Source organism: Nerophis lumbriciformis, linkage group LG16 (assembly GCF_033978685.3).
Source record: "Nerophis lumbriciformis linkage group LG16, RoL_Nlum_v2.1, whole genome shotgun sequence".
Classification (NCBI taxonomy): domain Eukaryota; kingdom Metazoa; phylum Chordata; class Actinopteri; order Syngnathiformes; family Syngnathidae; genus Nerophis; species Nerophis lumbriciformis.
In genome coordinates, this window is record NC_084563.2 from 9,524,524 (window position 1) to 9,547,025 (window position 22,502).

General features: G+C 40.6%; 1 protein-coding gene across 1 annotated transcript in view; it reads left to right on the forward strand.

The window, feature by feature from the left end:
- Positions 1 to 22,502, forward strand: part of gpm6aa (glycoprotein M6Aa) — an 83,075-nt gene that overhangs the window by 37,876 nt on the left and 22,697 nt on the right. The window contains exons 2-3 of the mRNA XM_061976593.1: positions 13,499 to 13,691; positions 18,976 to 19,132. Coding sequence (XP_061832577.1) covers positions 13,499 to 13,691; positions 18,976 to 19,132 — 350 coding nt within the window. The remainder of the gene's footprint in view (positions 1 to 13,498; positions 13,692 to 18,975; positions 19,133 to 22,502) is intronic.

Sequence of the window (22,502 nt, forward strand, 5' to 3'; positions counted from 1 at the left end):
TGACCTATCTGACTGTTTTTTTGACATTCCTTTAGCGCAGTTAGATGCGGCTTACAACACCGGGCGGCTTATAGGTGGACAAAGTTTTGAAATATGCCGTTCATTGAAGGCGCGGCTTTTAACCCAGGGCGCCTTATGGTGCGGAAAATACGGTATTTGTGGTCCAATATGGCTCTTTTAACAATTTGTGTTGCCGGCCCCTGGCCTAAGGCTTTCTTAATGTCTCCCCCTTGCAGTTGGCTGTGTATGGATGTGTGTACGTTCGGCTTTTTGACGTGAAGCCTTTGAAAGGAAGCTGACTTTTGAATGTGTCATTAAAAAGAGGGTAAAAGTGTTGACATGCACACAGACTCAGTTATTTGTCAGTGCAATGCATCAGCGGGGTTTATTTCCTGGGTAAGGCGCTATCAGGTCGCTAGTCTATTATCGGTGCATGGCAATGAATGAACAACACAGACTATTGACGAGCTCACCATGCACCGCTGCCTCAGAGCAGGATTGATATGAGGAATACCAATGTTGGTTCTGTCGGAATGGCTGTCAATTATTCTGCAGTTGCATAGTTGTTGTTGTTGTTTCTGCATTCTCGATCAATGATTCTGCAATCAGACATTCTGTTACGGTCGTCTCAGTCTTCCCTTTCGCCTTCCCACTTTTCCTCATCTCTTTTCTCCTCATTCTTCTGTAAACATGAGCGGAATAGCAAGTAGCCGCTGAGCTTCTGGCCTCGCTCCAGATTTGCCTGGATTATCTGCAAGCACGCCTACTGTACCTCCTCCATTGTTGGACTTGGCTGTCAGTTCAATGTTTTATTTTTAGAAACTATCTTTTCTCCAGGAAATCTGATTTTACAAAATGGGGGACAAACAAAATACCCAACATTTCCATACTCACTGCAGGGTTAGAAAGTAATCTGTTGTTTGTTTCCCCCCCAACCCTAATTAATTTTTTTTATAGCTATCTACAAAGTCCCGATTGTACCCATTTAGGCACTGGTGGAAGCCAACAAAAACCCAAATGGGGTGCCTTGAAATATTTTTCTACCTTTTGGAGATCTGGGACTTTTAGGGGTAAATCCATTTTGGAATCCTTTGGTACCTGTAGGGAAAAAAGGTTGGGACCTTTGGGTATGTTGGTCATTACCTATGCCCATGGATTATCCTGGATTCAAGTCGATACTGTAAGCCCCAAAAACACTTATTACCACATGAATACACACAAAAGTACCAAAACTATTGAATTCTGAGGTAATGGAAAATTGTACCCATCCTTTGTGATTACCTACCACTGCTGCGTGGCACATTAGTGTGACGTTAGATGACTTATTTACAAATGACTGTTTGTATAATATATATCTGAAATACTAACATCCAATACTTGTTCTGGTAAGTATCTCTGCTTGTAAGAGAATACAGACGTGGTCAAAAGTTGACATACACTTGTAAAGAACATAATGTCAAGGCTGTCTTGAGTTTCCAATCATTTCTACAACTCTTATTTTTTTTTTGTGATAGAGTGATTGGAGCACATACTTGTTGGTCACAAAAAACATTCATGAAGATTTTTTTTTTTTTTATGAATTTATTATGGATCTACTGAAAATGTGAGCAAATGTGCTGGGTCAAAAGTATACATACAGCAATGTTAATATTTGCTTACATGTCCCTTGGCAAGTTTCACTGCAATAAGGCGCTTTTGGTAGCCATCCACAAGCTTCTGGCTTCCTGACTTAAAACGTGTGAACAATGCTGAAGAAAGAAGTCCATGTCAGAAAACCAACAAATTTAGCCGAACTGCACCAATTTTGTCAAGCGGAGTGGTCAAAAATTAAACTAGAAGCTTGCCAGAAGCTTGTAGATGGCTACCAAAAGCGTCTTATTGCAGTGAAACTTGCCAAGCGACATCAATCAAGCAATCATTGTTTAGTGATCACAAATGCCTCAAATAGCTTCACAAACCACGACATTGTGGGTATTGTGGCCAAACTGTTATGATCTGCTGCCCGGATCATATTTCTGTTTGGGTTTTCGGGTCACGTGTGTTTTCTATTAGTCTTGGACTCATTTTGTTCCTGTCTGTGCACCTTTGAGTTGGTTACCATAGTTACATATTAATTCCACCTGCCGCTTGTGTTTCTGACGCGCACCTGTTGTAATCACAGACACTATTTAAGCCCACCGTTGTTCATCACTCGTGCTGCTTTCTTTGTTTTTGCATCACGCGACGCCACGTAAGTTTGTTCTTGTTTCCTAGACTCAGCTAAGTTTCATAGTTTGTGCTAAGTGTTAGCCTTAGCTTCCAGTGCGTTCGGCACCTCGTCCTGTCGGTTTGTTTTCTGTTTTGTACCAGTTTTGTGTTATTTTTATTATTAAATCAAGTTATTACCTGCAAGTCTTGTCCGGATTCGTCCCTTGCATCTTGGGAGAACAAAACCCCGCATCACCATGCGCACCCCACGCGACACAAACAGCTCAATTGTTGCTTCATCTTACATCACATGGACAGAGATAAGACCTTCTGGAGGAAAGTTCTGTGGTCAGATGAAACAAAAATGGAGCTGTTTGACCACAATACCCAGCAATATGTTTGGAGGAGAAAAGATGAGGCCTTTAATCCCAGGAACACCACACCTACCATCAAGCATGGTGGTGGTAGTATTATGCTCCGGGCCTGTTTTGCTGCCAATGGAACTGGTGCTTTACAGAGAGTAAATGGGACAATGAAAAAGGAGGATTACCTCCAAATTCTTCAGGACAAGCTAAAATCATCAGCCCGGAGGTTGGGTCTTGGGCACAGTTGGGTGTTCCAACAGGCCAATGACCCCAAACACATGTCAAAAGTGGTCAAGGAATGGCTAAATCAGGCTAGAATTAAGGCCTTCCCAAGACTTAAACGCATGGACAATGCTGAAGAAACAAGTCCATGTCAGAAAACCAACACATTTAACTGAACTGCACCAGTTTTGTCAAGAGGAGTGGTCAAAAATTCAAGCAGAAGCTTGTGGATGGCTACCAAAAGCGCCTTATTGCAGTGAAACTTGCCAAGGGACATGTAAGCAAATATTAACATTGCTGTATGTATACTTTTGACCCAGCACATTTGCTCACATTTTCAGTAGACCCATAATAAATTCATAAAAGAACCAGACTTCATGAATGTTTTTTGTGACCAACAAGTATGTGCTCCAATCACTCTATCACAAAAAAATAAAAGTTGTAGAAATGATTGGAAACTCAAGACAGCCATGACATTATGTTCTTTACAAGTGTATGTCAACTTTTGACCACCACTGTATCTGTCCACGCATTAAACCAGCTGGAGCATGCATCCACTTTCTTCTGCACAGTTTAGGACTAAACAAGCGTTTTGATGACCATTTTGTAAAGCGTGGAGATCACCAGCATGCTGTAAAATGTCATGTAATATTGATTTGAGTATTGTATCATTAATGGCAGGAAGGACACACATGGGTTCAAGTGTGCCAGTCAGTGGCGTGTATCTTATGGTGTAACACAAGATGAAGTACAAATTGCACAACATGTGTGCAGTAAAATGACAAAAGACTTGACGGTTTAATTGCACATGATTGAAAGTGCTCGGTGCAGCACGATTCTGTCTCCGCTATGGATTTTATGAAAGGAGTCGGGCAGTAAATGACCTTTTAGCATCTCTGCGAGCAGGGCTAATAAGACTTTATGTCACACCGTCCACTGCTCATCCCCTCGCTGAGGCTTTAAAGATGTGGCGCCTCAAACATTTGCTCCCCCTGACCTCAGCCGGCTGCTGCTCTCAAGTCATCCATCGCTATTGTGTCACATTACCAACACGTCGGCTTCGGAGATTGAGTTGGGTTTAAAAAAAAAGAGCAGACTAGCTGCTGGATGTTGAATCCATAATTCAGTGCTGCCCGGCGCAAAGCATCCTGCATGTATTATTGATGCCTTGTGCTCACAGCAACAATACCTGCAGGAAAATAAAAGCTCTGCTGCTTAATGAGGACTTGCCAGTATCGTTTGGGGTCATGATTTAGTGCTTCTCTATCAATTTGTGACGGAGTGATGATGAATTGGAAAACTCCATGAGGGAGAATGTGTTGTCTTTGTGGGGGAATTTTTGGCAAAAAGTCTGCTGAGGTTGTTCTCATTTCCGGTTTATAATACAACATAACACTTTTAAAGCAAATCTTTAAAGAACGTTTTCTGCGGCCACCAACTGCATTCCATTCTGTGCAAAAGTTGTAGCCGTGTTGTTAGCATTATCGCACACAATTTGGTGTGAAAGGGTTGTGCATGGTTCAGCAAAATAGCCATGACGTTTCGGTGAGGATCTGGATAAACGTGCAAGTTTTGCCATCAATCTATCCCCCAGAATCATAATCATGAGCTGTGTTTCAACATGTGCACTACTGTACTTAGATTTCAACACCTGTGTGCACTAATCAACGTTAATACTGTCAAATATTTCTTAATTCACTTTACTATTTTTTTTAAATAAAAGCTAAAAACAAAATAAAAAATGGGCCTTCGATCCGATTTTTCGGTGTCAGTCCGGTTCAATCTCAAACACATATATATATATATATATATATATATACATATATATATACACATATATATATATATACACATATATATATATATATATATATATATATATATATATATATATATATATATATATATATATATATATATATACATATATATATACACAGGTAAAAGCCAGTAAATTAGAATATTTTGAAAAACTTGATTTATTTCAGTAATTGCATTCAAAAGGTGTAACTTGTACATTATATTTATTCATTGCACACAGACTGATGCATTCAAATGTTTATTTCACTTGCTGGTAGACGGCTGCGTTGACCCTGGATCTCAGGAAACAGAGTGGACCGACACCAGCAGATGACATGGCACCCCAAACCATCACTGATGGTGGAAACTTTACACTAGACTTCAGGCAACGTGGATCCTGTGCCTCTCCTGTCTTCCTCCAGACTCTGGGACCTCGATTTCCAAAGGAAATGCAAAATGTGCATGGTTGGGTGATGGTTTGGGGTGCCACGTCATCTGCTGGTGTCGGTCCACTCTGTTTCCTGAGATCCAGGGTCAACGCAGCCGTCTACCAGCAAGTTTTAGAGCACTTCATGCTTCCTGCTGCTGACCTGCTCTATGGAGATGGAGATTTCAAGTTCCAACAGGACTTGGCGCCTGCACACAGCGCAAAATCTACCCGTGCCTGGTTTACGGACCATGGTATTTCTGTTCTAAATTGGCCCGCCAACTCCCCTGACCTTAGCCCCATAGAAAATCTGTGGGGTATTGTGAAAAGGAAGATGCAGAATGCCAGACCCAAAAACGCAGAAGAGTTGAAGGCCACTATCAGAGCAACCTGGGCTCTCATAACACCTGAGCAGTGCCAGAAACTCATCGACTCCATGCCACGCCGCATTAACGCAGTAATTGAGGCAAAAGGAGCTCCAACCAAGTATTGAGTATTGTACATGCTCATATTTTTCATTTTCATACTTTTCAGTTGGCCAACATTTCTAAAAATCCCTTTTTTGTATTAGCCTTAAGTAATATTCTAATTTTGTGACACACGGAATTTTGGATTTTCATTTGTTGCCACTTCAAATCATCAAAATTAAATGAAATAAACTTTTGAATGCATCAGTCTGTGTGCAATGAATAAATATAATGTACAAGTTACACCTTTTGAATGCAATTACTGAAATAAATCAAGTTTTCCTAAATATTCTAATTTACTGGCTTTTACCTGTATATATATATATATATATATATATATATATATATATATATATATATATATATATATATATATATATATGTATATATATATATATATATATATATATATATATATATATATATATATGTATATATATATATATATATATATAGCACCCGTCTGAGCCAAGGTCGTGCACAGTTTGCTGGTCACTGCTTCCGTGCCACAGACAGAGCTGATACCACAGCTCCTCCTTTGGAAACAATCTACCAGGGGTCGCCTCACCTACCCCGAAGTAATCGCACGGGACACCGGGATCCTTGTTTCAGAGCTGGGCTCTGCCGTGGGTGACCCCGACTGCTGGCGGAGGGTTGTGCAAGGTCTCTCGGCTACGACTGCGTATTGATTTGAAAAGTATGAAAAAATCCTATGAAAACACACCGCAAATGAAGGAAAACTATGTCAACAAATCAATCACTCAATCAATCAATGTTTATTTATATAGCCCTAAATCACAAGTGTCTCAAAGGGCTGTACAAGCCATAACAACATCCTTGGTTCAGATCCCACATCAGGGCAAGGGAAAAACTCAACCCAATGGGACAATGAGAAACCTTGGAGAGGACCGCATATGTGGGGATCCCCCACCCTAGGGCGACCGGTGCAATGGACGTCGAGTGGATCTAGCATAATATTGTGAGAGTCCAGTCCATAGTGGATCTAACATAATAGTGAGAGTCCAGTCCATAGTGGATCTAACATAATAGTGTGGGAGTCCAGTCCATAGTGGATCTAACATAATAGTGTGGGAGTCCAGTCCATAGTGGATCTAACATAATAGTGAGAGTCCAGTCCATAGTGGATCTAACATAATAGTGTGAGTCCAGTCCATAGCGGATCTAACATAATAGTGAGAGTCCAGTCCATAGTGGATCCAACATATTAGTGTGAGAGTCCAGTCCATAGTGGATCTAACATAATAGTGTGGGAGTCCAGTCCATAGTGGATCTAACATAATAGTGTAAGAGTCCAGTCCATAGTGGATCTAACATAATAGTGTGAGAGTCCAGTCCATAGTGGATCTAACATAATAGTGTGAGAGTCCAGTCTATAGGGGATCTAACATAATAGTGTGAGAGTCCAGTCCATAGTGGATCTACCATAATAGTGTGAGAGTCCAGTCCATAGTGGATTTAACATAATAGTGAGTGTCCAGTCCATAGTGGATCTAACATAATAGTGTGAGAGTCCAGTCCATAGTAGATTTAACATAATAGTGAGAGTCCAGTCCATAGTGGATCTAACATAATAGTGTGAGAGTCCAGTCCATAGTGGATCTAACATAATAGTGTGAGAGTCCAGTCCATAGTAGATTTAACATAATAGTGAGAGTCCAGTCCATAGTGGATCCAACATAATAGTGAGAGTCCAGTCCATAGTGGATCTAACATACTAGTGTGAGAGTCCAGTCCATAGTGGATCTAACATAATAGTGAGAGTCCAGTTCATAGTGGATATAACATAATAGTGTGAGAGTCCAGTCCATAGTGGATCTAACATAATAGTGTGAGAGTCCAGTCCATAGTAGATTCAACATAATAGTGAGAGTCCAGTCCATAGTGAATCTAACATAATAGTGAGAGTCCAATCCATAGTGGATCTAACATAATAGTGTGAGAGTCCAGTCCATAGTGGATCTAACATAATAGTGAGAGTCCAGTCCATAGTGGATCTAACATAATAGTGTGAGAGTCCAGTCCATAGTGGATCTAACATAATAGTGTGAGAGTCCAGTCCATAGTGGATCTAACATAATAGTGAGAGTCCAGTCCATAGTGGATCTAACATAATAGTGTGAGAGTCCAGTCCATAGTGGATCTAACATAATAGTGTGAGAGTCCAGTCCATTGTGGATCTAACATAATAGCGAGAGTCCAGTCCATAGTGGATCTAACATAATAGTGTGAGAGTCCAGTCCATAGTGGATCTAACATAATAGTGTGAGAGTCCAGTCCATAGTGGATCTAACATAATAGTAAGAGTTCAGTCCATAGTGGATCTAACATAATAGTGTGAGAGTCCAGTCCATAGTGGATCTAACATGACAGTGTGAGTCCAGTCCATAGTGGATCTAACATAATCGTGTGAGAGTCCAGTCCATAGTGGATCTAACATAATAGTGTGAGAGTCCAGTCCATAGTGGATCTAACATAATAGTGTGAGAGTCCAGTCCATAGTGGATTTAACATAATAGTGAGAGTCCAGTCCATAGTACATCTAACATAATAGTGAGAGTCCAGTCCATAGTGGATCTAACATAATAGTGTGAGAGTCCAGTCCATAGTGGATTTAACATAATAGTGAGAGTCCAGTCCATAGTGGATCTAACATAATAGTGAGAGTCCAGTCCATAGTGGATCTAACATAATAGTGTGAGAGTCCAGTCCATAGTGGATTCAACATAATAGTGAGAGTCCAGTCCATAGTGGATCTAACATAATAGTGAGAGTCCAGTCCATAGTGGATCTAACATAATAGTGTGAGAGTCCAGTCCATAGTGGATATAACATAATAGTGTGAGAGTCCAGTCCATAGTGGATCTAACATAATAGTGTGAGAGTCCAGTCCATAGTGGATCTAACATAATAGTGTGAAAGTCCAGTCCATAGTGGATCTAACATAATAGTGAGAGTCCAGTCCATAGTGCATCTAACATAATAGTGTGAGAGTCCAGTCCATAGTGGATTTAACATAATAGTGAGAGTCCAGTCCATAGTGGATCTAACATAATAGTGTGAGAGTCCAGTCCATAGTGGATCTAACATAATAGTAAGAGTCCAGTCCATAGTGGATCTAACATAATAGTGTGAGAGTCCAGTCCATAGTGGATCTAACATGACAGTGTGAGTCCAGTCCATAGTGGATCTAACATAATCGTGTGAGAGTCCAGTCCATAGTGGATCTAACATAATAGTGTGAGAGTCCAGTCCATAGTGGATCTAACATAATAGTGTGAGAGTCCAGTGCATAGTGGATTTAACATAATAGTGAGAGTCCAGTCCATAGTACATCTAACATAATAGTGAGAGTCCAGTCCATAGTGGATCTAACATAATAGTGTGAGAGTCCAGTCCATAGTGGATTTAACATAATAGTGAGAGTCCAGTCCATAGTGGATCTAACATAATAGTGAGAGTCCAGTCCATAGTGGATCTAACATAATAGTGTGAGAGTCCAGTCCATAGTGGATTCAACATAATAGTGAGAGTCCAGTCCATAGTGGATCTAACATAATAGTGAGAGTCCAGTCCATAGTGGATCTAACATAATAGTGTGAGAGTCCAGTCCATAGTGGATATAACATAATAGTGTGAGAGTCCAGTCCATAGTAGATCTAACATAATAGTGTGAGAGTCCAGTCCATAGTGGATCTAACATAATAGTGTGAGAGTCCAGTTCATAGTAGATCTAACATAATAGTGAGAGTCCAGTCCATAGTGGATATAACATAATAGTGTGAGAGTCCAGTCCATAGTGGATCTAACATAATAGTGAGAGTCCAGTCCATAGTGGATCTAACATAATAGTGTGAGAGTCCAGTCCATAGGGGATCTAACATAATAGTGTGAGAGTCCAGTCCATAGTGGATCTAACATAATAGTGAGAGAGTCCAGTCCACAGTGGATCTAACATAATAATAAGAGTCCAGTCCATAGTGGATCTAACATAATAGTGTGAGAGTCCAGTCCATAGTGGATCTAACATAATAGTGTGAGAGTCCAGTCCATAGTGGATATAACCTAATAGTAAGAGTCCAGTCCATAGAGGATCTAACATAATAGTGTGAGAGTCCAGTCCATAGTGGATCTAACATAATAGTGAGAGTCCAGTCCATAGTGGATCTAACATAATCGTGTGAGAGTCCAGTTCATAGTAGATCTAACATAATAGTGAGAGTCCAGTCCATAGTGGATATAACATAATAGTGTGAGAGTACAGTCCATAGTGGATCTAACATAATAGTGAGAGTCCAGTCCATAGTGGATCTAACATAATAGTGTGAGAGTCCAGTCCATAGGGGATCCAACATAATAGTGTGAGAGTCCAGTCCATAGTGGATCTAACATAATAGTGAGAGAGTCCAGTCCACAGTGGATCTAACATAATAATAAGAGTCCAGTCCATAGTGGATCTAACATAATAGTGTGAGAGTCCAGTCCATAGTGGATCTAACATAATAGTGTGAGAGTCCAGTCCATAGTGGATATAACCTAATAGTAAGAGTCCAGTCCATAGTGGATCTAACATAATAGTGTGAGAGTCCAGTCCATAGTGGATCTAACATAATAGTGTGAGAGTCCAGTCCATAGTGGATCTAACATAATAGTGTGAGAGTCCGGTCCATAGTGGATTTAACATAATAGTGAGAGTCCAGTCCATAGTAGATCTAACATAATAGTGTGAGAGTCCAGTCCATAGTGGATTTAACATAATAGTGTGAGAGTCCAGTCCATAGTGGATTTAACATAATAGTGAGAGTCCAGTCCATAGTAGATCTAACATAATAGTGAGAGTCCAGTCCATAGTGGATCTAACATAATAGTGTGAGAGTCCAGTCCATAGTGGATCTAACATAATAGTGAGAGTCCAGTCCATGGTAGATCTTACATAATAGTGTGAGAGTTCAGTCCATAATAGATTTAACATAATAGTGAGAGTCCAGTCCATAGTGGATCTAACATAATAGTGAGAGTCCAGTCCATAGTGGATCTAACATAATAGTGTGAGAGTCCAGTCCATAGTGGATTTAACATAATAGTGAGAGTCCAGTCCATAGTGGATGTAACATAATAGTGAGAGTCCAGACCATAGTGGATCTAACATAATAGTGTGAGAGTCCAGTCCATAGTAGATCTAACATAATAGTGTGAGTCCAGTCCATAGTGGATCTAACATAATCGCGTGAGAGTCCAGTCCATAGTGGATTTAACATAATAGTGTGAGAGTCTAGTCCATAGTGGATATAACATAATAGTGTGAGAGTCCAGTCCATAGTGGATCTAACATAATAGTGAGAGTCCAGTCCATAGTAGATCTAGTATAATAGTTAGAGTCCAGTCCATAGTAGATCTAACATAATAGTGAAAGTCCAGTCCATAGTGGATCTAACATAATAGTGAGAGTCCAGTCCATAGTGGATCTAACATAATAGTGTGAGTGTCCAGTCCATAGTGGATCTAACATAATAGTGAAAGTCCAGTCCATAGTGGATCTAACATAATAGTGAGAGTCCAGTCCATAGTGGATCTAACATAATAGTGAGAGTCCAGTCCATAGGGGATCTAACATAATAGTGAGAGTCCAGTCCATAGTGGATCTAACATAATAGTGAGAGTCTAGTCCATAGTGGATCTAACATAATAGTGTGAGAGTCCAGTCCATAGTGGATCTAACATAATAGTGTGAGAGTCCAGTCCATAGTGGACATAACCTAATAGTAAGAGTCCAGTCCATAGAGGATCTAACATAATAGTGTGAGAGTCCAGTCCATAGTGGATCTAACATAATAGTGAGAGTCCAGTCCATAGTGGATCTAACATAATCGTGTGAGAGTCCAGTTCATAGTAGATCTAACATAATAGTGAGAGTCCAGTCCATAGTGGATATAACATAATAGTGTGAGAGTCCAGTCCATAGTGGATCTAACATAATAGTGAGAGTCCAGTCCATAGTGGATCTAACATAATAGTGTGAGAGTCCAGTCCATAGGGGATCTAACATAATAGTGTGAGAGTCCAGTCCATAGTGGATCTAACATAATAGTGAGAGAGTCCAGTCCACAGTGGATCTAACATAATAATAAGAGTCCAGTCCATAGTGGATCTAACATAATAGTGTGAGAGTCCAGTCCATAGTGGATCTAACATAATAGTGCGAGAGTCCAGTCCATAGTGGATATAACCTAATAGTAAGAGTCCAGTCCATAGTGGATCTAACATAATAGTGTGAGAGTCCAGTCCATAGTGGATCTAACATAATAGTGTGAGAGTCCAGTCCATAGTGGATCTAACATAATAGTGTGAGAGTCCGGTCCATAGTGGATTTAACATAATAGTGAGAGTCCAGTCCATAGTAGATCTAACATAATAGTGTGAGAGTCCAGTCCATAGTGGATTTAACATAATAGTGTGAGAGTCCAGTCCATAGTGGATTTAACATAATAGTGAGAGTCCAGTCCATAGTAGATCTAACATAATAGTGAGAGTCCAGTCCATAGTGGATCTAACATAATAGTGTGAGAGTCCAGTCCATAGTGGATCTAACATAATAGTGAGAGTCCAGTCCATGGTAGATCTTACATAATAGTGTGAGAGTTCAGTCCATAATAGATTTAACATAATAGTGAGAGTCCAGTCCATAGTGGATCTAACATAATAGTGAGAGTCCAGTCCATAGTGGATCTAACATAATAGTGTGAGAGTCCAGTCCATAGTGGATTTAACATAATAGTGAGAGTCCAGTCCATAGTGGATGTAACATAATAGTGAGAGTCCAGACCATAGTGGATCTAACATAATAGTGTGAGAGTCCAGTCCATAGTAGATCTAACATAATAGTGAGAGTCCAGTCCATAGTGGATGTAACATAATAGTGAGAGTCCAGTCCATAGTGGATTTAACATAATAGTGTGAGAGTCTAGTCCATAGTGGATATAACATAATAGTGTGAGAGTCCAGTCCATAGTGGATCTAACATAATAGTGAGAGTCCAGTCCATAGTAGATCTAGTATAATAGTTAGAGTCCAGTCCATAGTAGATCTAACATAATAGTGAGAGTCCAGTCCATAGTGGATCTAACATAATAGTGAGAGTCCAGTCCATAGTAGATCTAGTATAATAGTTAGAGTCCAGTCCATAGTAGATCTAACATAATAGTGAAAGTCCAGTCCATAGTGGATCTAACATAATAGTGAGAGTCCAGTCCATAGTGGATCTAACATAATAGTGAGAGTCCAGTCCATAGGGGATCTAACATAATAGTGAGAGTCCAGTCCATAGTGGGGCCAGCAGGAAATCATCCCGAGCGGAGACAGGTCAGCAGCGCAGAGATGTCCCCAACCGATGCACAGGCGAGCGATCCACCCCGGGTCCTGACTTTGTCGGTTCAAAAATACTTTATCATCAAATCTCCTTTTGTCTCTGAACCAAAGTCACAAGTATATGTACAAGAAACGTTTCCTATTTTGGTTATGTCCAACCAGCTTCATCTACAAGGCAGTACGTTGAGTCAGGGCCGGAGATGTGACATTAGTGATCATGGCAAAGAAAGAGGTTGAAGGTCAGGGTCGTGGCTTAAATCTCAGGCAGCGGAATTTAAATGTCAGCCTCCTCCAGGGGGCTAAACAAACGACAGAGCAAATTAACGGCACAAAGCCAGGATGCGGGGTAGAAACCGGGTGAAGACGCCGCTTCTATTTGTGGCTTTAAGTACGGTAACAATGGCAGAAAACCTTGTATGTCGGAGAGAAAATGAACTGTGGCCTACTTTCTCTGTCAACTTGATGGATTTGTTGTGTAGTGCGTGGCTGTGCATGGACGGCTGCCAACTGGGCTTTGAATTTGGAAGAAGCTAAATGGCAAAACTGTGTTTTGTTAAAAAAAAAAGTGATAAGAGTAGAAAAAGTAGGAGCGGGTGTCCTTTTTTCCTGAGAAGTTACTTTTTTTTCCCTTTTCCTGGCGTGTTTAGGGTGCCTGGAATGCTGCATCAAATGCCTGGGTGGCATCCCCTACCCCTCGCTCGTAGCCACCATCTTGCTGTACGCCGGCGTGGCTCTCTTCTGCGGCTGCGGCCACGAGGCTTTGTCCGGCACCGTCACCATCCTCCAGAACTACTTTGAGGTGGTGCGGAGCCCCGTGGACGCACTGGACGTCTTCACCATGTGAGTATCGGTGCTTCAGGTTGTCACTCGGGGGGGACTTTTTGGACTACGTTCACACTGCAGGCCAAAAAGGGCCCAAATCAGATTTTTGCGAAATTGGATTTTTTTCCAGTCGACTTTATCAGACTCCAGTGTAATGTGGCCCCAATGTGGCCCCGACGTCACTTGCATGCGCAGTTCGATAAAGTGAAAACAAAGGAAGTTGACTGGATGACGTACATGAACAAGGATTCGCTATTACTACTTCTACAACTTAAAACAAAAGTCGCCGCAACTTAAAAATTAGTGTTTTTTTTTTAAGTGAAAGAAGATTAAAGTAACATAATGTATGAATTGATGCATAGAGTATAATATATTTGGGAGGGTTTTAATCTTTTTATGGCTGTTAAGTAGATGATACATCCAACTTACTTACGTAAACAATGTACGCAATGTGTGTAACATGTAAGCATATATAACAATAACAATCGTTATTTTTTCAGAATCAATATACAGTGGTGGTCAAAAGTTGACATACACTTGTAAAGAACATAATGTCATGGCTGTCTTGAGTCTCCAATCATTTTTACAACTCTTATTTTTTTGTGATAGAGTGATTGGAGCACATACTTGTTGGTCACAAAAAACATTCATGAAGTTTGCTACTTTTATGAATTTATTATGGGTCTACTGAAAATGTGAGCAAATCTCCTGGTTCAAAAGTATACATACAGCAATGTTAATATTTGCTTACATGTCCCTTGGCAAGTTTCACTGCAATAAGGCGCTTTTGGTAGCCATCCACAAGCTTCTGCTTGAATTTTTGACCACTCTTCTTGACAAAATTGGTGCAGTTTAGTTAAATTTGTTGGTTTTCTGACATGGACTTGTTCCTTCAGCATTGTCCACAAGTTTAAGTCTTGGGAAGGCCATTCTAAAACCTTAATTCTAGCCTAATTTAGCCATTCCTTTACCACTTGTGACCTGTGTTTGGGGTCATTGTCCTGTTGAAACACCCAACTGCGCCCAAGACCCAACCTCCGGGCTGATAATTGTAGCTTGTCCTGAAGAATTTGGCAGCAAAACAGGCCCAGAGCATAATACTACCACCACCATGCTTGATGGTAGGCATGCTGTTCCTGGGATTAAAGGCCTCATCTTTTCTCCTCCAAACATATTGCTGGGTATTGTGGTCAAACAGCTGCATTGTTGTTTCATCTGACCACAGACCTTTCCTCCAGAAGGTCTTATCTCTGTCCATGTGATGTCAGATGAAACAAAAATTGAGCTGTTTGGCCACAATACCCACAATGTCATGACTTCTTACCCAGGGCCATAACCACCCTGAACGGACTGCCCCATTGTCCCTCATAACTGCCTTCTCTTCGGTGCAATAACCCATTCCACCAACCACCCTGTTTTTTTCATGTATATATTCATTTCACCCACTGTATAGAGAGTCAAAGCCACACCTTTCTTTGCACTTCTATATTTTTTATATTTTTATATATTTACACATTGTTTTCTTGCATGCACACATCGCACTGTATGGAATGGCCTCAATCACGTTACCCCGCGTAATGACAATAAAGCTGATTCTGATTCTGTTTGTGAAGCTTTTTGAGGCATCTGTGATCACTAAACAATGATTGCTTGATTGATGTCGCGTGGCAAGTTTCACTGCAATAAGACGCTTTTGGTAGCCATCTACAAGCTTCTGACAAGCTTCTAGTTGAACAGCTTAACTTTTGTTTCATCTGACATCACATGGACAAAGATAAGACCTTCTGGAGGAAAGTTCTGTGGTCAGATGAAACAAAAATTTAGCTGATTGGCCACAATACCCAGCATCATGTTTGGAGAAGAAAAGGTGAGGCCTTTAATCCCAGGAACACCAAACCTACCGTCAAGCATGGTGGTGGTAGTATTATGCTCTGGGCCTGTTTTGCTGCCAATGGAGAATAATTTGGACAATGAAAAAGGAGGATTACCTCCAAATTCTTGTGACCAACAAGTATGTGCTCCAATCACTCTATCACAAAAAAATAAGAGTTGTCGAAATTATTGGAAACTCAAGACAGCCATGATATTATGTTCTTTAGAAGTGTATGTACATTTTTGACCACAAATGTATTTATTCATACAGGTATATTCCATATAAACAAATTATTTGCGCACTATTGACTCGTGATCACTGAGAATTTGGTCGTCGAAAATAGACTTTGCTCACGGAATGTTGTGATGAAGTATCCACTTCCATGGTTGGCTGGGTCTTTTTCTACGCACACAAACGACGTAGCTCGCCCAGAGATGATGAAAAAGTCGAATTTCCAATTGGAATTGGGCTACCATCTGTTGTGGCCAGAATCTACTGTTGTTTATGCAGTGCATTACTGTAAATGGAAAAATGGTACCACTTTTATTTTTAAAGTAAAATTCTAACGACTTAGCTGACAGTTTTTTTTTTACTCTGAAATCTAGTAACTTTTTTTTTCTACAGTGTAGTAAAAGCTTTTATAGACCAGGCCTGGGCAATTATTTTCACTCGGGGGGCCAAAATTAGAGAAAAAAAAAGTATTTATTTTTAGGAACACTAATACAAAACCTCTGATTGAATGCTAAGAACGTGATGACAGACCGCTTTAAAAAACGGAATGGGATTTAATTTTTTTTTACTGAATAATACACCCATAATGTACATGAAAATAAAGAATGCGGGATTTACAATATTAACTATGATGGATAAAACACTGAATATTGACAACATATGACCGTCACGCCGCCTCTCCATCCACATATTTTACAATCAAGCGAAACACAACAAAAATGCAACAAACACAGCGAAATATGAACGCAAAGGGTAAATAAATAACCCACCTACAATCTGATATATTTGATATACCACTAAGCTTTAGAACGTTGCTGTAAAAATCTCCTTCTTTTCAGGCTGACACCACCCACACTGCTTGGTGCCTCATCTGAGCTGCTGTGACTTAGATTACCATAGTAACTAATTATATTACCATAGTAACTAATTAGATTACCATAGTAACTAGTATATCATGCAAAAGCGCAGATTGCAACCATTGAAATACTTTGTAAAGTTCAAGATTTACGGTCATTTGAAAACATCACTACATATTATTGCCCAGGTCTGGCCTAGACTGTCTTAGGTAGTAAGTTCCTATTGGGTGTGGCAATCGCATGCCAGGTTTTTCATTGGTCAATGGGGCAGGTGTACAGGTGAATCTAAAAAAAAAGAAAGAATATAATGCAAATGTTTGCTTATTGTTGCAGTTAGATCCCCAAAGTGAAACTAATACATGACATAGGTTCATAGCATCAATCCATCCATTTTCTACCGCTTGTCCATAACATGCAAAAGATATTTCAAGTCTTCGCTTGGTATACATTTGATGATTATGGCTAAAAAATTTAAAAAAAACGCTCAATTGAAAAATAGAACATTTGGGGTTTTAAAAACTGTAAACCATAATCATCAAAATGATGAATGATAAAAGGCTTGACATGACCATACTTGCCAACCTTGAGACCTCCGATTTCGGGAGGTGGGGGGAGGGGGGTGGGCGTGGTCGGGGTGGGACGGGGGCGTGGTTGGGGGCGTGGCTAAAAGGGGAGGAGTATATTTACAGCTAGAATTCACCAAGTCAAGTATTTCATATATATATATATATAAAATAAATACTTGAATTTCAGTGTTCATTTATTTACACATATACACACACACATAACACTCATCTACTCATTGTTGAGTTAAGGGTTGAATTGTCCATCCTTGTTCTATTCTCTGTCACTATTTTTCTAACCATGCTGAACACCCTCTCTGATGATGCATTGATGTGTGGCACGCACAAAAGTGCTTTCATCAAATGCACTAGATGGCAGTATTGTCCTGTTTAAGAGTGTCACAACATTGCTGTTTACGCAGACGAACTGCTTTACGGTAGACAAAAAACGTGACTGATGTTGTTGTGTGTTGTTGCCACGCTGGGAGGACTTTAATGAAACTGCCTAACAATAAACCCACATAAGGAACCAAGAACTCGCCCTCCATCATTCTACAGTTATAACGTCATTGGGCAGGTACGCTGTTTATATTGTGGGAAAGCGGACTCAGGTCCCCTGAATTTCGGGAGATTTTCGGGAGAAAATTTGTCCCGGGAGGTTTTCGGGAGAGGCGCTGAATTTCGGGAGTCTCCCGGAAAATCCGGGAGGGTTGGCAAGTATGGACATGACTCACATTGCATGTAATGAGTCTGTCACATATTAGTTTCACATATGAAGTTAAATTGCTGACATTCTAATTAGACTTAGACAAATTTTAATGATCCACAAGGGAAATTGTTCCACACAGTAGCTCAGTTTCAAAGGATGGAAAAGATGGAAAGGACCATGCAGGTATAAAATAGACTAAAAGCAATATAAAATATAACATATATACGTAATATTTACATAATATGTGTACAGTATAGGATATATACTGATATATTATATTTAGGGATGTCCGATAATGGCTTTTTGCCGATATCCGTTATTCCGATATTGTCCAACTCTTTAATTACGGATACCGATATCAACCGATACTGATATATACAGTCGTGGAATTAACACATTATTATGCCTAATTTGGACAACCAGGTATGGTGAAGATAAGGTCCTTAATAAAATAAAACAAGATAAATAAATTAAAAACATTTTCTTGAATAAAAAAGAAAGTAAAACAATATAAAAACAGTTACATAGAAACTAGCAATTAATGAAAATGGGTAAAATTAACTGTTAAAGGTTAGTACTATTAGTGGACCAGCAGCACGCACAATCATGTGTGCTTATGGACTGTATCCCTTGCAGACTGTATCGATATATATTGATATATAATGTAGGAACCAGAATATTAATAACAGAAAGAAACAACCCTTTTGTGTGAATGAGTGCAAATGGGGGAGGGAGGTTTTTTGGGTTGGTTTTTATGTTGATTTAAAAAAAAAAAACAACAAAAAAACAATACCTATAATAAAAAAAACGATACCGATATTTCCGATATTACATTTTAAAGCATTAAAGCAGGCCGATATTATCGGACATCTCTAATTATACTATATGTTTATATCATATATACAAAATACAATAATTGTTGGCGTTGCACCATAAGCCCTCTGGACTTTGCCTAGTTTCCACTCAAACATGCAACAAAAGATCCTCATGTTTTTTTTAGATGTACATGGTTGAAAAACAACCACTGAAGAAAGTAATAATTAGTTTAGCTTTTATCGTTTACTTCCAGGATCGACATCATCAAGTACGTGATCTACGGCATCGCTTCGGCCTTCTTTGTCTACGGCATCCTGCTCATGGTGGAGGGCTTTTTTACCAGCGGCGCCATCAAAGATCTCTACGGAGACTTCAAGATCACCACCTGTGGACGCTGTGTCAGCGCTTGGGTAGGTTTGGAGATAAGTACGGACAATCCCGGTCTATAGTGACCGCTTAATGGAAACGGTGAAAGTGGCGACGGTAGATAAGTGGTCACTATACACTAAGACGGCGTGAGAAGAGCGCTGCTGCTTGCTGATTCGATGAAAGTTTGAGAACAAAGGAGGGTGAGAGCTTGTTGGCGCAAGATAATATGGTGATATTGTGGTCAAAATTGTACATACATTTGTAAAGAACATAATGTCATGGAGGTCTTGAGTTTCCAAACATTTCTACAACTCTTATTGTTTTGTGATAGAGTGATTGGAGCACATACTTGTTGGTCACAAAAAACATTCATGAAGTTTGCTTCTTTTATGAATTTATTATGGGTCTACTGAAAATGTGCTGGGTCAAAAGTATACATACAGCAAAGTTAATATTTGCTTACATGTCCCTTGGCAAGTTTCACTGCAATAAGGCGCTTTTGGTAGCCATCCACAAGCTTCTGCTTGAATTTTTGACCACTCTTCTTGACAAAATTGGTGCAGTTCAGGTAAATTTGTTGGTTTTCTGACATGGACTTGTTTCTTTAACATTGTCCACGTGTTTAAGTCTTGGGAAGGCCATTCTAAAACTTAATTATAGCCTGATTTAGCCATTCCTTTACCACTTTTGACGTGTGTTTGGGGTCATTGTCCTGTTGGAACACCCAACTGCGCCCAAGACCCAACCTCCGGGCTGATGATTTTAGCTTGTCCTGAAGAATTTGGAGGTAATCCTCCTTCTTCATTGTCCCATTTACTCTCTGTAAAGCACCAGTTCCATTGGCAGCAAAACAGGCCCGGAGCATAATACCACCACCACCATGCTTGACGGTAGGAATTGTGTTCCGGGGATTAAAGGCTTCACCTTTTCTCCTCCAAACATATTACTGGGTATTGTGGCTCCATTTTTGTTTCATCTGAACCACAGAACTTTCCCCCAGAAGGTCTTATCTTTGTCTATGTGATGTCCATATTGAACCAAATTCAAGCAGAAGCTTGTGGATGGCTACCAAAAGCGCCTTATTGTCAGGTGGGGGGGGGTCGCAGCGTGCTGCGGGGTTGTTCTTCCAACGCAAAAATGGCTCCGGACGACAGCGTGAAGGTAGGCTAGGATTTATTAACATAAATCACGCACTACCACAAACATAAACAATACAACAACAACAAAAAAAGGCAAGAGTGCCTAAAACGCAAGTGAGGCTAATCTTTAGCAGAAGCTATGGCATGGACAGGGAAACTTACTTGGTCAGAGCAAGACATAAACCGGTGTGACATCAAAACCACGCAGGCAGCACGAGTGATGAACAAAGGTAGGCTTAAATAACAGTGACATGATTGCATGATTGGTGACAGGTGACAAACAAACAAAAGTGTACAAAAAGTCCAAAAACAAAACCGAACATGACTAAAACAAAACATGATCACACAGACATGACACTTATTGCAGTGAAACTTGCCAAGGGACATGTAAGCAAATATTAACATTGCTGTATGTATACTTTTGACCCAGCACATTTGCTCACATTTTCAGTAGACCCATAATAAATTCATAAAAGAACCAAACTTCATGATTTTTTTTTTTGGGTGACCAACAAGTACCGTATTTTTCGGAATATAAATTGCTCCGGAGTATTATTATTAGCCTTTATTTAACCAGGTAAAATCCCATTGAGATCAAAGATCTCTTTTCCAAGGGAGACCTGGCCAAGAGGGCAGCAGCAAGGTTACATTAAAAACAGTAAACATCCATCCATCCATCCATCCATCTTCTTCCGCTTATCCGAGGTCGGGTCGCGGGGGCAGCAGCTTAAGCAGGGAAGCCCAGACTTTCCTCTCCCCAGCCACTTCGTCCAGCTCCTCCCGGGGGATCCCGATTCGTTCCCAGGCCAGCTGGGAGACATAGTCTTCCCAACGTGTCCTGGGTCTTCCCCGTGGCCTCCTACCGGTTGGACGTGCCCTAAACACCTCCCTAGGGAGGCGTTCGGGTGGCATCCTGACCAGATGCCCGAACCACCTCATCTGGCTCCTCTCGATGTGGAGGAGCAGTGGCTTTACTTTGAGCTCCCCCCGGATGGCAGAGCTTCTCACCCTATCTCTAAGGGAGAGACCCACCACCCAGCGGAGGAAACTCATTTCGGCCGCCTGTACCCGTGATCTTGTCCTTTCGGTCATAACCCAAAGCTCATGACCATAGGTAAGGATGGGAACGTAGATCGACCGGTAAATTGAGAGCTTTGCCTTCCGGCTCAGCTCCTTCTTCACCACAACGGATCGATACAGCGTCCGCATTACTGAAGACGCCGCACCGATCCACCTGTCGATCTCACGATCCACTCTTCCCTCACTCGTGAACAAGACTCCTAGGTACTTGAACTCCTCCACTTGGGGCAGGGTCTCCTCCCCAACCCGGAGATGGCACTCCACCCTTTGGCACTCCACCCTTTTCCGGGCAGTAAAAACAGTAAACAAAACATAATAAACATAAAACATCACATTTACAACATTAAAACTTGCTCACATGACACATGTGCATACAGACAAGGTAGACGGCAGTCCTTTCACAGAAGCTTTAAACTCATTCAACGTAACTAGGGTTTGAAGTTTAATATTCGATTGTAGGTTATTCCAAGCCTTCGGTGCTGAAAACCTAAATGCTTTCTTGCCCAGTTCAGTTCTTACTTTGGGGACGACAAATTGCAGAACATTCATTGAACGAAGATTGTGACTTCCTTGTTTCTTTGTTAAAAGACAAGACAGCATACCTGCCAACTACTCCGGTTTTCCCGTAATTAGTACGGTTTTCTTCAACCTATTCCGGGTTACGGTTGCAGTGATAAAAAATACGGTTTTTCATTAATTAAAAAAAATATTTTTTTTAAAGTTTTATTCACGAAATCGCGTAACAACAATGACAATCGACACTGCTTCCCGTAACTTCCTATCGAGCCATTCCGAATGCCATGCGCGAGGCTATTTATAGCACCGCTGCCAAGCACGAGGCACCAGTTGCCATTGTTTCCAAACGAGCGAACGATCATGGAATCAGCCGGAGAAAAATCGCAAACGAGTCTTAAACCGAAAAGAAAACTGCAGTCATTCCGTGAAGAATATTCAAAAGCCTATCCGGGAATAATTATCCGTTCCAAAAAGGGTGAAAACTACGCAAATTGCACCTTGTGCAGACAAGATTTGTCGATCGGACACGGAGGAATTAGCGATGTAAAAGACCACGTTGGGACAAAAAACACAAGTCTAATGCCGTTGCTAGCGATACAAGTGGAAAACTTTCAACGTTTTTCGTCGCCCAAACAGATTCTTTGGATGGATTTTAGCCACAAAAAGGTAATGACAC